Genomic DNA, 16,274 nt, shown 5'->3' with positions numbered 1-16,274 from the left:
TCGATTTTGTTACCGGTTTTTATGTGTTTGTTTTCAGTTGTTTCCTATTTTTTGTGTTCTTTTTTTGTTTTCTTTTAAAAGAAGTAGAAATTAAACCTTTCGTTTAAAGATGATGTCATATTAGAAGAATAGAAAACAATGTTTGAAAAAGAATTTTGTCTATTTCATCAGTTGATTAAATATATGTAAAAAAACACCCTACCAATAGAAATAATCTTTCTGTAGTGTTGAAGGTGTAATGCCTTGTTTAAAAATATTTTGGGTTGAGTAATTCCTCAACACTTAAAACTTGTCAGATTAAAATATCGTGAAGTGAAGTGTACCCAATATTTTTTGCAATTGGTCAAATGCCTAAAGATAAGAGGATTGATTTATCAGTCTTGTTGGAACATTTTCAAAATTAAAAAATTACTTTCCATAAAGTCATATCTATCAATGAAAAGGTATGGATAATTATTCATTAACTTCTTCTAACTACCAAAGTGACTATTCAAATAGTCACAACTTTTCATAAGGGGTAGTTAACTTGATTGTATAACCAATTACTACACCTTGGTGGTTATTCTTAAAAGTTACAACTCTTTATCCGAGAGTAGTTACTTGGTGACCATATGTTCAATAGTCACAATTCTTCAAGAAGGAATACAACTCTTTAAAGAAGGGTTAGTTATATTGGTGACCATTCTAATAGTCACAACCTTTCATGAACAAATCTATAAATTGAGTTTTCATTTGGTTCAAGAGACTGAATTTTTTTCCCATACTTCCAAATGATTCTCAAAGTTTATTTACTGCAGAAACATTCTTTAAGACTTTGATAGTCTTCTTGTTGGTGGTTACTTTGTGGTTTGAGTATATTTTTTGCCAAACACATTCAAACATGGGGTTCTTTGTATTCTAAAGGCTATTTCGAGATACCATAGGGCGAACCAACTCAATTTATGGCGGGGCAAATTAAGTCTTCAGGAAAGTGATTGCACATGCCTAGAAGCCATAATTTTTAACATTGCCAACAGGTTTTCTGTTGTGGCAGATTGTAGAGCATAGTTTTGATTTCTACACCAATACAACTGCATGATTGTCCTTGTTGGACGGCTTAGAATGTTGGGCAATAAAGTGCCAACATGCCCAAAATATGAGAATAGCTAATATGATAATGTTTGGATATGGGGCCACCATAGAAAACAAAAAATAAGGAACAAGATCATATGTAATAAGGTTAAGAGTGGCACCTATTAAGGATAAGAGAAAGGAGTCACAATTATGATTGGGTGGACGTGATGGAATAGAGGAAATTTATAGCGAATGACTAACGAAAACTTGGTGGGAAATAAGTCACTTGACATAAGATATAATGGCCTTATATTCTGGGAGGACCTAGAGAGACTCATACAAATGATACCAAGAGGAGAGAAAGTGATTATAGGAGGTGACTTAAATGGGCACGTGGGTAGAGACGGAAACGGATATAGAGAGGTGCACGGAGGGTATGGATTCGGGGAAATTAATAATGAGGGTAAATCTATCCTAGATTTTGCTATGGCATATGGGCTCATTATAACCAATACTAGGTTCAAAAAACGGGACGAACACTTAATCATATATAAAAATATCACCTCAAGCACCCAAATAGATTACTTCCTCATGAGACAAGAGGATCGGTTATGTTGTAGGAATTGTAAGGTGATACCGGGAGAGTGTTTGACTACTCAACATAGACTTCTAGTACTTGACGTCCAAGTAAGAAATTGGAAGAGAAAAAATCACATAAAACAAAATCCAAGAATCAGGTGGTGAAATTTAAAAGGGGAGAAACAACTAATCTTCAAAGAAAAATTAAGGGGTAGAAGGGAATGGAATGGAGAAAGACAGACAAACCAAATGTGGAAAGAAATGGCTAATGCTCTGAGAAGCACGGCAAAGGTAGTCCTTGGAGAGACAAATGGTAGAGTCCCTAACCTTAAGGAGTCTTGGTGGTGGAATGAAGAGGTACAATTGAAAATTAAAAATAAGAAAACTTGCTATAAGGCGGTATATCAATGCAACAATGAAGAAAATCAAAAAAATTATAAAGAAGCAAAAAAGTCAGCAAAAAGAGCTGTTAGTGAAGCAAGGTCAAAAGCATATGAGAATCTATATAAACGACTTGATACAAAAGATGGAGAAAGGGATATATATAAATTAGCTAAAGCAAGAGAAAGAAAAACACGGGATTTAAATCAAGTGAAATGCATAAAAGATGACAATCAAAATGTTTTAGTAAATGAGGGAGCGATTAAGGAGAGATGGAAGGAGTCTTTCACAAAATTATTCAATGATGGTGGTGACACAAGAGTTAGGTGGGACATCTTAGTAACTCCGAAGGGAATGTGAGCTACACATTCTATCGACGCATAAGTTCAAACGAAATAAGGCAAGCTTTAAAAAAGATGAAAAATCATAAGGCAGTGGGACCAGATAATATACCAATAGAAACATAGAAATGCATGGGAGAAGAGGGCATCTCCTGGCTAACGCAACTATTTAACGCCATCCTTAAATCAAAAAAGATGCCAGATGAGTGGAGGAAGAGTACTTTGGTTCCTATATACAAGAACAAATGAGATGTTCAAAACTGTGAAAATTATAGAGGAATTAAATTAATGAGTCATACCATGAAACTCTGGGAGAGAGTAATAGAGCAGAGGCTCAGAAAGGAAACAAAGGTGTCAGAAAATCAGTTTGGTTTCATGTCTGGTAGGTCAACAATGGAAGCTATATATTTACTGAGGCGTCTAATGGAAAGGACCTACATATGGTGTTTATAGATCTAGAAAAGGCCTATGATAGGGTCCCTAGAGAAGTATTATGGAGGGTTTTAGAGAAGAAATGAGTCAAAATAGCCTATATACAAGCCCTTAAGGACATGTATCATGGTGTAGAGACAAGGGTCAGAACATGCGGAGGGGATACTAAACCATTTACAACTACAATAGGACTGCATCAAGGTTCTGCACTAAGTCCATACTTATTTGCCTTAGTAATGGATGAACTCACTAAAGATATTCAGACAGATGTGCCATGGTGTATGCTATTTGCAGATGACATAGTGTTGGTGGATGAAACAAAAGAAGGAGTGAACACTAAGCTTGAGTTGTGGAGAAACAATTTAGAATTTAAGGGATTTAAATTAAGTAGAAAGAAAACAGAATATATGGAATGCAAATTTAATAAAAATGCAAGAGTGGATGATGTTATAATAAAATTAGAAGACCAAATCTTACAAAGAAAAGACCATTTTCGATATTTGGGATCAGCGATTCAAAAAGATGGAGAAATCCACGAGGATGTCGCACATAGAATTAAGGCAGGTTGGCTAAAATGGAGAAATGCATCGGGGGTGTTATGTGATGGTAAAATCCGATTAAAATTGAAAGGAAAATTTTATAGGACAGCTATAAGACCAGTCTTGCTATATGGCTCAGAATGTTGGGCAGTCAAATACCAGCATGAGCAAAAGACGAGTGTAGCGGAGATGAGGATGTTAAGATGGATGTGCGGACATACAAGAAAGGATAAAATTAGAAATGAAGTTATTCGTAATAAGGTAGGAGTAGTGCCAATCGAGGAAAAGATGAGAGAGACTAGACTAAGATGGTTTGGTCATGTGAGAAGGAGACTAAGAGACGCTCCTGTGAGGAGAGTTGATGAAATGGAATAATTAGTCACAAAAAGAGGTAGAGGTAGACCCAAGAAGACTTTGGGAGAGACATTAAAATTTAATATGAAATATATGAATCTAAATGAGGATATGACAAAAGATAGAAATACATGGAAGTCTAGAATTCATGTAGTCGACCCCACATAGTGGGATAAAGGCTGGATATGTTGTTGTTGTTGTTGTTATAAATGACACGGCCATGGACGGAGAAGAAGATCAAGGATTCATGTGGCTGAGTTCACCTAGTGGAATTAAGGCTTGTGATTGTTGTTCTCCTATTTGTCTTATTCTTCTGCTTCCTTTTTACTTCCTATTTTACTCTTTGCCACTTTCATTGAGGGTTTAATGAACTGTCGTCGGTCATGGGATGTGACCAAACTTGGATCTAAGCCAAATTGAAATTAGCAGTTTGTCGAATCTATATCTAGTTTTGGCCAAAAGGCTAACCCTTGTTTTTGAGGGTTTGACAAACCCTCCTTGGTAGTGAAGAAGAAAGTTAACAAAGAAAGGAACAACAAAGAGGGCGATTGGATAAAGAAAATAAAAGAATATGAAGAATGGCCAGTGACATAGTGGCTTTACCAGAAAAAGAAGAAGAAGAAGAAGAAGAAGATTTTGACAATGGGTGACCAAAAAGAAGATTTTCATGGCTCACAACAAAGTAGCAGCAGTAGCAAATTTGGAAAAATGAAAATGAACAGAAGGCCTGTCCATTTTTTCCGAAATTGAAGACAGCTAAATGATGCTTTATTTATTTATTTTTTATTTTTGAAAATTGAAGAGAGTAACAAAATCAAACAACTTCTTTGGGCCGCTTGGTTAGGTTCTGTTTGTAGTTTTTATTTTATAAATAATGAAGGTTATTACCCTTATGGTGTTTTAATAGTTTCTGTTTTGTTTTCATTTATTTTGCCGTCACCTCACCCCATTAGGCTGGAGACTGCCCTTTATGTTAATTGAATTCACCGAGACACATTTTGAACAAGCTCTCCAGGCAAATTCTTCTCTTCTTCCCTCTTTGTTCCTCACCTCTTTTCTTTGTTTGGCTGCTTTTTCCCTCCACAGCTCCCAGATCTTGTGACTTCTATCAACAGTAGGGAGAAGAGCAGAAAAGTTGGAAGCAATATTGGAATAAAAGAAGTTGTTAAATAATATTTTACGTTTTCATTTTCTTTTTTAACTGAAAATGAAAATACCAAAATAAGGTAGCCAAAATTGAAAACAGAAAACTAAAAGCTTTTATCAAACGACCTTGGCAATCCTTTTCATTAAATGAAAGGAGGAAATTAGAAGACCATAATGTATGAATTTTGGGTGGGGAGAAGGGTGCTTTGAAGCTTATTTGTGAGATTGCTCCTATTCAAATCTGTCGTGTAGACAATTTGCAGAAATACCTGCAGTTCTTCACCTAGAATAAATTTGACATATTGTAAATGGATTACCTTACATGGCATATAGTGAAATAAACAGCTGATATCCTTTGTTCTAACTTTTCAACATGGTTACTTGACTGGAATAAGAGGTGTTTCCAGATTGTTGCTTCATGTAGCTCGCTCATGTTTCGGATGAATTGGTTTCATTCTTACCGTTCCTACTTTTCTAGATGACTAATCCTATTTTATCATTGAATATATGTTGTTGATATTAATATGACGACTGTGCAGGTTCTTAAAACAAAAGATTACATCCACGTGGAGCAGGAGTCTCCCTTCAATAACATCACCATAAAGCCTCGAGTAAAGCTGATGAAATCGGACCTCTGATCCCAAAGACAGTAGAAAGCAAAATATAAAGTTGCAAAGAAATGTGTTGTACTTTTGGTAGCAGAAGAGTTGGCTTTGGGGCTTGGGGGATTATTCTTGCTTGTATCCATTCTTTTCCTAACTTATGGGTCTTTGTGTAATTGGTAGTTTCTGTAGCATACTGGTGGAGCCAAGGGGCTGTTGTCGTGTCATGCAGTAGTCATGGAACCCCACTCTATGTAGCGATTGTAGAAAGTGCTCTCTAGCATGGAGGATTTCATTGCATGTATATAACCTGCCAGTTGCAGTTGCTGCTAGTTTATATTAATTAGCTCCTCTATTTTAAATAAGTTAAATACTTTTGTTGTATTTATTATTAGTTCCTCTCTTTCTGTTGTAATTATATATATGCTACAGGAAAAGGATGTTTCCCCAAGAGAAAATATTCAGTCCCAGCCCGTCCTCCTTTTGACGTGCCATGTATACATCATACATTTGTCTTCATTTTTATTTTTAAATTCATCAACAATTACCTTAGGGTCATGTAATGATTGGCCTCACGTGGTATGACGGTGCGATTGAATATTTTGTCCCAAAGTCGAGTACGACTTGTTGAACACATTTCTAGGTTTGGAGTTGAAATTGCAACATATGAAAATTTTGTCCCAAAGTATGGTATGAGTTGTTGAACACATTTCTAGGTTTGGAGTTGAATTTGCAACGTACTATATATATATATAACTATTATGGTTTGCAATCATCCAACCAACATCCAATGACCAATGTTTTCGCTAGTATATCATGGAACTAGATTTGGTTTCTCTAATATAGTAAATAAAATTAATTCATGAATTAATTATTTATTTTGTAGGTCTTTTTGGTAACAACCAACATCATTTTTACATTGTAATGAATAATATTTAGACTGGTAATTAATTAATCGGTATAATTTTTATTTTATTTTTTTTTCTCAAACCTTGAATGGTAATCAGTGCTAAATCCTTTGTTAAGGTGAAATGAAACACATTCACTCACGCACAAATTAAGAGAAGTTACAATATAAAATTTAACTTGATTTGGTTTTGATACTTACATCCGCAATATATCAAAAAGGTATAATCAATTAAATGTAATTTGGTAAAATATATATTTTAATTCGTATAGTTGTATGTATTTTTTATTTATTTAGACACTCAATTTTTTGTTATTTCAAAAACATCCTAAACTTATAATTTTGAATTAATTGTATTTTTAAATTTTTTATTATTATTTCAATTACACCATTGAATTATACAATTTTGAGTCAATTGTACACTCGATAAATTTGTTGAGAACAATGAATTTAGGGGCATAATTGAAATAACAAAAGGTTTAAGGGTACAATTGACTTAAAATTATACAATTTAATAATGTTTTTGAAATAATAAAAAAATTGAATGTTTAAGTGAAAAAAATATATAAATATAAAAGTTAAAATATATATTTGACCAATGTAATTTTGTACGACAATTCTATGTCATCTAGCTGGGAGCACGAACTTGAGGTAGACAATCATAATAATCTAATCTAATTGCATCATTTTTCGAATTATTAGTGTGACCTATCTACATTCAAGTAAGGGTGCCCACAATACCTTTCTTTCCGCTAAGAGAAAACATTGAGGCTATACAGGGGAAGAGACCTTGGGATACCAACCCAAGGGCTCACAGGCAAAATAGAAGCAACAAAGCGAAAGGCAAAACGAAAAACATCAAAACAGAGGGTCTAAAACAAGATTCCATCCGACCCAACATATCCACTGAAGCACTACCACATGGCTTAAGAAATTCATGAAGATCCAATATAAAACAACTAAAGGAATAGGAGTAGTTGCCAAAGCCATGGCATTCACAGAGAGCAAGATGAACCTAGAGGCATAGCAAGGGCTAGAGATGGCTTAGAAAGATTTGACCATCTTTTCTAACCGACATGCCCAATGGGAAAAACAGCAATTATCCAAGAAGAGGGGTTATCTAAAATAGCTTGAGGTTCCCAGAAATGGGAAGGGAAGGACCGTTTAAGGTTGGTACACTCTCTATCAGAGGCAATGACTACTGAAGTAGCTAATGGATCTAGAGCTCCTTGAACCACCAATATGAATCCAAGATGAATAGATGGAGAATACTTATTGAATCATCAAGCCCATGAAATGCCTCAATCTCCACCTCGAAATCTGCTAAGCCTAAAGAAACTTTCTTGAAGATATGGAGTGCCAAATTAGGGAATACTAAACTAGGCGTGGATGATGACATATCCCTAGGTCCCATGGACGACTAACCAAGGTGATGTCCAAGAGCCACAGGACAAGTGTTTGAAGCCTTTGCATCACCATCTTGAAGTTGAACCCCCTAGTCCATGGATTTGGTGTTGTTTTGTATGTATCCTTGGCAATGTAGAGAGGTTTTACTTGATTGCTCAAATTGGAGGTTGGAACATGACGAATGATGGTGCTGAGATATTTGGGTTGATACTGAGAGGGTAAGGGTAGTGGATTACCATTAGGGTTGTGAATAGGAGAAAGATTAATGAGTTTTGGGGGAGGGTTTACAAATTGGTTACGGCTGGGTTAACATTGATATTGGGGGTTTACCAGCGGGGCAATTGGGCATGAATAAGGGTTGTGGGTGTTGGTGTTAGAAAATTTGTAATATTTGTATATTCATATGTCCAAATTGATAAATAGGTGAATAAAAAATTGTTTTGAGATGTGTAATATAATATATAATTTATATTATTATAAAAGTAAAAGAAAAAAAAAATACAAGAGATATACTTATGCGTTGAATTATGAGAGTACACTTTACGAGACGGTTGATTAAAATTAATAATACAGAATACTATGTAACTATTATTTTAATTACTAATATATATGAAGGGGCATACTTCATTATATATTCAAAAAATATTATATATATATATATATATATAATTGAGGGGGATAGTAAAGCCTCTCCCGTCTTCTTCCTCTTCTCTCATTCTTCTTCATCATCTATAAATAGGGGCCTTATTCTGTTGGAAAAAAAAAAAGAGAGAATTCACATCTAAATTATTTTTTAAAAATTTTTGTACTCTTCTAGTTTAATAGTATTTAACTAGTGTTCCAGTTTGTTGTTAGGCTCTAAAGTTTGTATTAATTTTTCAGTCTATAAACTGTTGTACCATGAAAAACAGATGCCAATTAACTTCTATCATTTTCAGTGATGCAACGAATCTGTTTTAAGAGAACTGTACATTACACAAATCTCGATTTTACTATCTCTTTATGTATTGATGTGCTTTATTTTTTCTTATGCAATATTGTATTATTTTAATATTTTTGTACTGCTAGTTTAAATATAATATTATAAATATAATTATTATTTAACTAATAATATAATTATTTATTGTGATTGGTTAACAATCTTAAAAAGGACAGAGAGTAAGAGCACCTCGGGAAAAAAAAAATCTTACTATATTTTTTTAACAGTTGGAAGGAAGGGGATTTTGGTTGATGGGTAATGGCCATTTGAGGATTAGGTTGTGGTACGAGGAGTACTGGGGCCATTGATGGAGTGAGTCATTTGATGCAATGTTTCCTATTTGGACCAACAGAGATGTTGGAGGGTGAAGGATTGCCAACTGCGCGCTTGGAAGACTTGCCATTATTAGAGCACAGCAACGTTTAGAAATTGGTCGTTAACGATGAGGGGTGGCCATGGCGGCGATATATAGTAGTTGAATATATAGGGGTGGCAAAGGGTTGCCCCTTCACACAAGGGAGGTATGAACAGATCATGGAGGCTGTATGGGACGACAATCATCTCGGAAGTGATGGCATCGACAAGGTCGATGGCGACAATGAAGGAGCAACAAGTCTAGAGATGTTCTCATTCAAGCTGTGTTCCCAGTGCATTTCCTTAAGACTCTAATACTTATCTCTATCGTTTATATTTATTTTTATTTTTTATTTTTACTAAATAGAAGTGGAGTACAGTCACTACATAAGAGTAAGCTGGACTTATAAGAGGCAAATGCATTGAGACAAACTCAGGCCCAGAGCTTGAAAAGCCTACCGTCGACGGCTAAACCATAGGCCTAACTCTACAATCCAACCCAACAAACAAGGGAAAAGACGTCACAATACAATGAAAAACAACGAAGGCAAAAAAACATAAGTATACATAACAAAGAAAGCTAAATCTCTAATCCTGAGGCTCACGCAATGATATTGCAACAAGAAGTATGTAGCAAACCAAGAAGAGCTAGCACAAGAGCAGCCAATGGGAACAGATCTCATTTCCATGCACAACCCCAATTGATAGAAAATAAACATCCATGAACTTGTGATTCAAAAATAGGGCTGCGACAAGGATCCAAGGATGCATCTTCACATGAAGCCCCATGAAGATAGCAAAATCGTGCAGACCTTGCGCTTGTTGAGAAAGTGTAAAAAACCTCAACAAGACAAGGACAAAAGAAAGGGTAGAAAACAAGAAATGGGCATAGGCGGGGGTTGAGGGAATGATTAGAGGAGGAAACTAAAGAGGATGGTCGAAGGGGGTAGATCACAGAAAGAGAAGAGCAGGTCAAATGTGGGAAAGTGTACTCAGTAATCACCGGCAACGAAGCCAATTGGGGTCATGGCCCTATGATACTACTCAATTCACTCTTGAGGTAAAAAACCCTATATAGAGTGGTGCTCCCTATTTTATATCTCTTGCGATATTCCCAATGGTTTTATACTAGGGACTCTAATAAATAGTTAGCCGAATAGACAAATATATCCTGAATTTTAGGTCAATTTTTAATTTTATCCTGATTTAACATTTGCTTCAATTTAGTTATTGAATTTTCAATTTTATTTCAATTTTATCTTTGATTGAGCAAGCGTGTGTCCCAACTTACTTAGCGACGGATGTGTCCAATAACGGACACATAAGCAAAAACGACATCGTTTTGCGCTCTTGTCACGATGCACAAGGCAAAACGACTTCGTTTTGCTAAAATTAATAATCAAATACATAAATCAAATCATCAATAATCAAATACATAAAATTAATAATTAAATATATAAATTAATAATTAAATACACAAAATAATCAAATATACACATACACATAATCCATAATCAAATATACAAATCAATAACCAAAATCATAAACCCAAAATTAATAACCAAATACACAAACCCAAAACCATAGGTTGGGTCAACCCAAATTTCAGCTTTTCGTTAACAACATCGATCCTCAAGTCGACAATGGATGTTCGATCAGAGCAAGTCAACGATGGGTGTTCAATCGGAGCAAGTCAAAGTTAAGGCAGATTGAGGAAGCCCACTCGATCAACAGCGATGGAGCGATTATAGTCAGTGGATGTGGGTCAGCGACGAACAAGAAGAAGAAGAAAATGCAAATGACGGAAGAAAATGGCATGGGGTTGGCCAACGATGACTTGGGTCCATGATGGCAGTGGTGCCCACCGTTGACTTGCTCCGATCGTCTTCTTCAATCGACACTATTATAGCGGTCACCTTCGTCGATGACCATTATCTTCATCCGCCTTGCCGTCAATCTGTCTTTGTTGGGCTGCCTTGCCATTCGTCGTTATTACTGTCAGCGAGCGTCCCAGCCTCCATCAACAGTCAGCCATTGAAGTAACCAAGTTTCTTAGTTTTAGCTCACCCAGATCTAGTTTAACTCATTGGCCCACTCTAAGCCCACTTTAGATTTGTCAACCTAGTTTCAGATCTATTCATTGTCACCCATTACACAAAAACGATGTTGTTTTTGCTGAGATATTTGTTATTGGACACATTAGTCGCCATATTAGCCGCTAGGTAAGTTGGGGCACACCTTTGCTTAATCAAGGATAAAATTGAAACAAAATTGAATGTTTGATGATTAAATTAAATCAAATGTCAAATCAGGATAAAATTAAAAATTAACCTAAAATTCATGATATATTTATCTTTTATGCCTATATAGTTTGATACAATAATGTTGCTATCTTGCAATTATTTTCCCTAGTTTTACAGTTCCCATTGTAACTTTCTTGAATCAAAGTAGCTCAAGGAAGCTGTAGTAGTTGAAGAAAATTAATGAAAATTTGGGAAACATCCTAAATGGATATAGTAAACTTAAAAAAGATATATATGACTATAAATGGAGATAATTTAAAGAGAATTCTTTTTTTGCTGAGATAAATAGATAGAGATAATTAAAAGGCATTTTGATTAGGGATTGGAGTGATAATGTCAACGAAGTAAAGAAAAAGAAAAATCTAAAAGAATCTGGTGATTGATTTCATAAGTAGCAGAAGATTGACAAGCCATACCCTAGCCGATTTAGGATGCGGGCCAGGAGTATAGCTGAAAGTCTAAAGAAATAGAACCCCAGAGAAATCAAACAAAGGAGAAATATCCTCTCTCTCTCTCTCTCTCTCTCAACCATAGGAGAAAGAAATAGGAATCGTCATCCCTACCACTCTCCACTGAAACATCTCAAATCACATACTTCAACGATCTCCTTCTACAACACACCTTGAAGAAGAAGAAGAAACAACGTACAGAGAGAGAGAGAGTCTCCCTGAATTGGGTTTTAAATGGTGTAAAGGAAAAGGGAAATTCTCGCCCGCCTCTCTCTCTCTCTCTCTTCATCTGAGAAGTCTTCTGTTCACCATCTTTAGATGGTTGCTTATTTGGCGGCGAATCAGAAAGCATTAGCCGAAAGAGAGGAAGTAAAAAGATTATGGTTGAGAGAAGAGATGGAATATGCATGAATATTTAGACACTACTCCCAGAGAGAGTTGACGATCACACTTTGCCGGTAATTTACTAATATAAAATAATTTCAGAAACGATCAATATTATTCCTCTAAGTTTGAGCAGCTTTGCGAGATCCCAGCTCCCACCCACCCATGTTTCAACCTACAAGAAAAAGTCTTGAAAAGCCAAAATGATAGTTGGGCCGATTTGGAAGATCTAAGGGTATTTTTGTCATAAAAAATTGTCAGTATTTAAATGAGTTTTCAACCTTTTTGTGGCTGCCCTACAGTGATGAAAAAATGTGAGAGAAAAGTGCAGAATTTCGATTAAGATGTGCAGTGGAGGTTTGATCAAGAGGCTGTTTGGAGGTTGGTTTGTGATTTAATTTGGTTGAAATTTGATTCGTTTGTTCAGATACATAGATTTACAATTTGAACGGTGGAGATTGATTCAGTTTTTAGGAATAGTTTCTTAGTGTTTACTTATGAGATCTCTTTTATTATAGTTGTTTAGATTACAAGAATGATTATTCTTGAAGATATAATTATTAAATATTGATATGTGTCTCTTGTAGTCGATAGACTGTTGTGCTTTAGTCCATATATATAAATACTATTCCATATTTTTGCTTGCTTTGATTTTCTACTAATTAAGTTCACACAAGAAAAAGGAAGTTCACAATTCTGAACTATCTTTGTGTTTACGATATTCTCTCCTAATATTACCAACTTCTTTTTGGGTAATCCTGCTTTCCTTTCATTTATTAATTAATATATACATACAAGTTCTATTCTTAATTTGATTTTATTATATATATATATGTGTGTGTATATGCGCATTCGTATTGGGTATAAGGGCGTGTGTATATATATATGCCTGGGTATAGAGTGCATCCCAAGAAGAAGAAAGAAGAAGACCTACCACTACTACTACTACTACTACTACTACTACTAAACTAAGCATCTCAAAAGTCTCGCCTTTTTATAGGTAAATGAAGCAATCACTCTCCCTCCCAGTGCGTCTATATATGAAATTTAAGCAAGATCTGCTGCAAATACAAAGGCCCTTTCGTCGGAAACAGTGTCTGAATTTTACAAAGAAGATCAACAAACTCACTCTTTCTCTCTCTCTACTTGCCCAGATCCACTACTGATCTATAAACCACCGGAAATTCAACCCTAGCTTAGCTAGCGACATTCATCCTTCAAACCCCCCTAACAAAAGTCTTATCTTATATTATATTATAATTATATGTGTTCAAACACCTCTTATGATCTTATCTCTCTTGTTCTGTGATTATATATGTGATGAATTTGGGTAGATTGTGATATATGTTATTAAAATCTGGAGCTTTTAGTATCGTTCTGCTACAGGCTGATCAAGAGCCATAATTTCATCTTGTATGTGTTCCTAATTCAAAAAAGTAAAAATCTTGGGGTTGCCTTTTTCGATTTTCGGGATAATATCATGAACAGATCCTGTGGGGGTTTTGGGTGAGAATTTCGTTTCCAAATTTAGAACAAAATTGCTTTATTTATTGGCTGGAATTTAGTCTAATTGGCATATTAAAATAGGCAAGTCTAAGACCCACTTCGCGTTGGGATTATATTTTGTCCTTCACATTCAATTCCCGGCCCACCCTTTCTCTCTCTCTCTCTCTCTCTATATCTCTCTCTCTCCCTCCATTATTCCTCGCTTTCAGATCTCTTCCTCCCCCCCCCCCCCCCCCCCCCACAAAACCCTCCTCCCTCCCTCCACGCACAGATCTGCAACTTTGCCATTTCTTCCGTGCTCCTCCGTATGCCTCTCGCCCCACTCTCTTCGGTAAGTAAAATTTTACTATTCGAGACTTAATATATAAAAGAATATATAATTGAGATTCAAACTCGAGAGATCTCGTATTCATCAATATTGCCACCTAGTCTTCTATCTCGTTTTGTTTACGAAGCAAACCTGTAATCTCATTTCTTTTTTGTGTTCTTGAAATGGCAGCGCTGGTAGCAACAAAGAAACAGTAGTACTGGTGAAATTGCGCAGACAAATTGGATGGCGTCATCGTCCAACTCGCCGTGTGCAGCTTGCAAGTTCCTTCGCCGGAAATGCCAGCCCGAGTGCGTCTTCGCCCCGTACTTCCCGCCTGACCAGCCGCAGAAGTTCTCCAACGTCCACAAAGTGTTCGGCGCCAGCAACGTCACCAAGCTGCTCAACGAACTGCACCCCCACCAGCGAGAGGACGCCGTCAACTCGCTCGCCTACGAAGCCGACATGCGGCTTCGCGACCCCGTGTACGGCTGTGTCGGTGTCATCTCCCTCCTCCAGCACCAGCTCCGGCAGCTCCAGATGGACCTCAGTTGCGCCAAGTCCGAGCTCTCCAAATACCAGAGCCTCGGCATCGCCGGCCACGGCCTCATCGCCGCGGCTGCGGCCGCTGCGGCTACCACCCACCACCACCAGCAGAACCTGGGGATCAATCTGATTGGCGGCGGCGGCGGCGGCCGCGACCACCACTACCACCACCAGCTCTTTCCGACGAACCAGCAACAGGCGATAAGGGCCATGGATTCTGGAACCAACTTCGATGCGAGCAGTTTGCTTGCAATGAACGTTTCGGCGAGCATAGGGCAGCTGAGTTCTCCGTTCTATCAGCCGAGGGCTGCCGGCGGCGAAGACCGGCGAGCGCCAGTTGACCCTTAGCGGATTGGATTTCCCGAGGTCCCATCTTTATTCATAGGTAACCCACCATTACCATTTTCATTTTCATCTTCATTTTCTTGTTTAGCTCAACAAAATTGCTAAACTTTGCTGTGCTGAACTTTTGTCGATCATTGGATTGATCACGATCCCATTTTAGATAAATACGATGTCATAACTAATTAATGACCCAATCGTGGATCCATAAATTTGGTTCATTCTACTGCGCCGAAATATGAAAGCCGCAAAATAGTTTTGGATGTTGTCATGGCCATGAACTAGCTAGGGTTTTGAAAACGAGAAGCATCAACATGAAAATGTCTTTCTTGATGGGAAAAATGAGGCTGCCAACTGGAAAATTCTGTCTTTTTCCATTACACCTTTTGCTTGAGACATTGATTTGTGATTGTGGACTGGAAAGGAATGGAAAAGACATCTGAAACACTAGCTTGAATCCAGAATTTTCTTTTCGAAGATAAATAAATTGATATAATTAATTTTGTCCGGCCATTATTTATATAATTTTTAATTCATTCTTTGGACTAGCCCCAGTTCCAAACACTAAATAAATAAAATTATGCAAGTATTAGTTTTTTTTTTTTAAATTAAAGAGTTATATTTTTGGTCTATATATATATGTGTGTGTGTTATATTATATCTGTATTTGGTTATGAAGTGCCTAAAGATTAGACAAGTCTAAATTTGATATAGAATTTGTAAGTAAAAGATTATGTGACTCATTTATAAATATACACATAATAAAAAACATTTACTGAACTGATTCATATGAAATTATAAAAAAATATATCATTACCATGTCTATACCAATATATAATTTGTTTTAAAAAGATAAGAAAATTGAATTTCCAAAAATGTGTAGCACGAAACATTGTAGATGTAGTTCCCTAAGGGTGGAGGGGTAACTTGTATGGATGGGCATTAACCTTTGCGAGTGTCACTGTGATGAACCCATTGGGGTAGAGAACTGTTTGTAAAACATACTCAAATTACCCATCACCAGTTGCTATTGTCTGTCGAATGATCGAAAGGTTGTTCATGCAACTCATGAATTTAGAAAGTCTTTGTGGATTTGAGATGACATATATATGTATGTATTTGCTCTCTTTCGTTTTGTTTGATGCATTTCCTTTGACTACATCTTTCACTCTGGTTCAGGTTTTGAAGGATTCAGTGCTCAGGAGGAGAGAGAGAGAGAGAGAGAGAGAGAGAGAGAGAGAGCTTCTCATCTCATCGTGCTTCCATTAATTCTAGTCTACAGTTGATTTTTTGTTGGCTAGCTAGTGGATTGGCCTGTATACTTATTATTCATATATATATATATTATACACACACATATATA

General features: G+C 36.4%; 2 protein-coding genes across 3 annotated transcripts in view; both read left to right on the top strand.

Annotated features, from left to right (window-relative positions):
* LOC127798519 (sister chromatid cohesion 1 protein 4) overlaps window positions 1–5,798 on the top strand; it is a 52,061-nt gene extending 46,263 nt beyond the window's left edge. For both annotated transcript variants that reach the window (XM_052332137.1, XM_052332136.1), the window contains exon 15: window positions 5,365–5,798. In XM_052332137.1, coding sequence (XP_052188097.1) covers window positions 5,365–5,463 — 99 coding nt within the window. In that variant the 3' untranslated portion in view covers window positions 5,464–5,798. The remainder of the gene's footprint in view (window positions 1–5,364) is intronic.
* Window positions 5,799–13,942: 8,144 nt separating this feature from the next.
* Window positions 13,943–16,274, top strand: LOC127797750 (protein ASYMMETRIC LEAVES 2). Its single transcript, XM_052330888.1, has 3 exons — window positions 13,943–14,047; window positions 14,216–14,954; window positions 16,091–16,274. The coding sequence occupies exon 2, from the start codon at window positions 14,270–14,272 to the stop codon at window positions 14,915–14,917; it is 648 nt and encodes a 215-aa protein (XP_052186848.1). The 5' UTR covers window positions 13,943–14,047; window positions 14,216–14,269; the 3' UTR covers window positions 14,918–14,954; window positions 16,091–16,274.

Source organism: Diospyros lotus, chromosome 3 (assembly GCF_014633365.1).
Source record: "Diospyros lotus cultivar Yz01 chromosome 3, ASM1463336v1, whole genome shotgun sequence".
Taxonomy (NCBI): Eukaryota; Viridiplantae; Streptophyta; class Magnoliopsida; order Ericales; family Ebenaceae; genus Diospyros; species Diospyros lotus.
This window is presented reverse-complemented; position numbering and strand designations above follow the sequence as displayed.

What these genes read in the sequence shown, in the direction of transcription:
- LOC127797750 (XM_052330888.1), top strand. Translation starts at nt 14,270, where the DNA reads ATGGCGTCATCGTCCAACTCGCCGTGTGCAGCTTGCAAGTTCCTTCGC.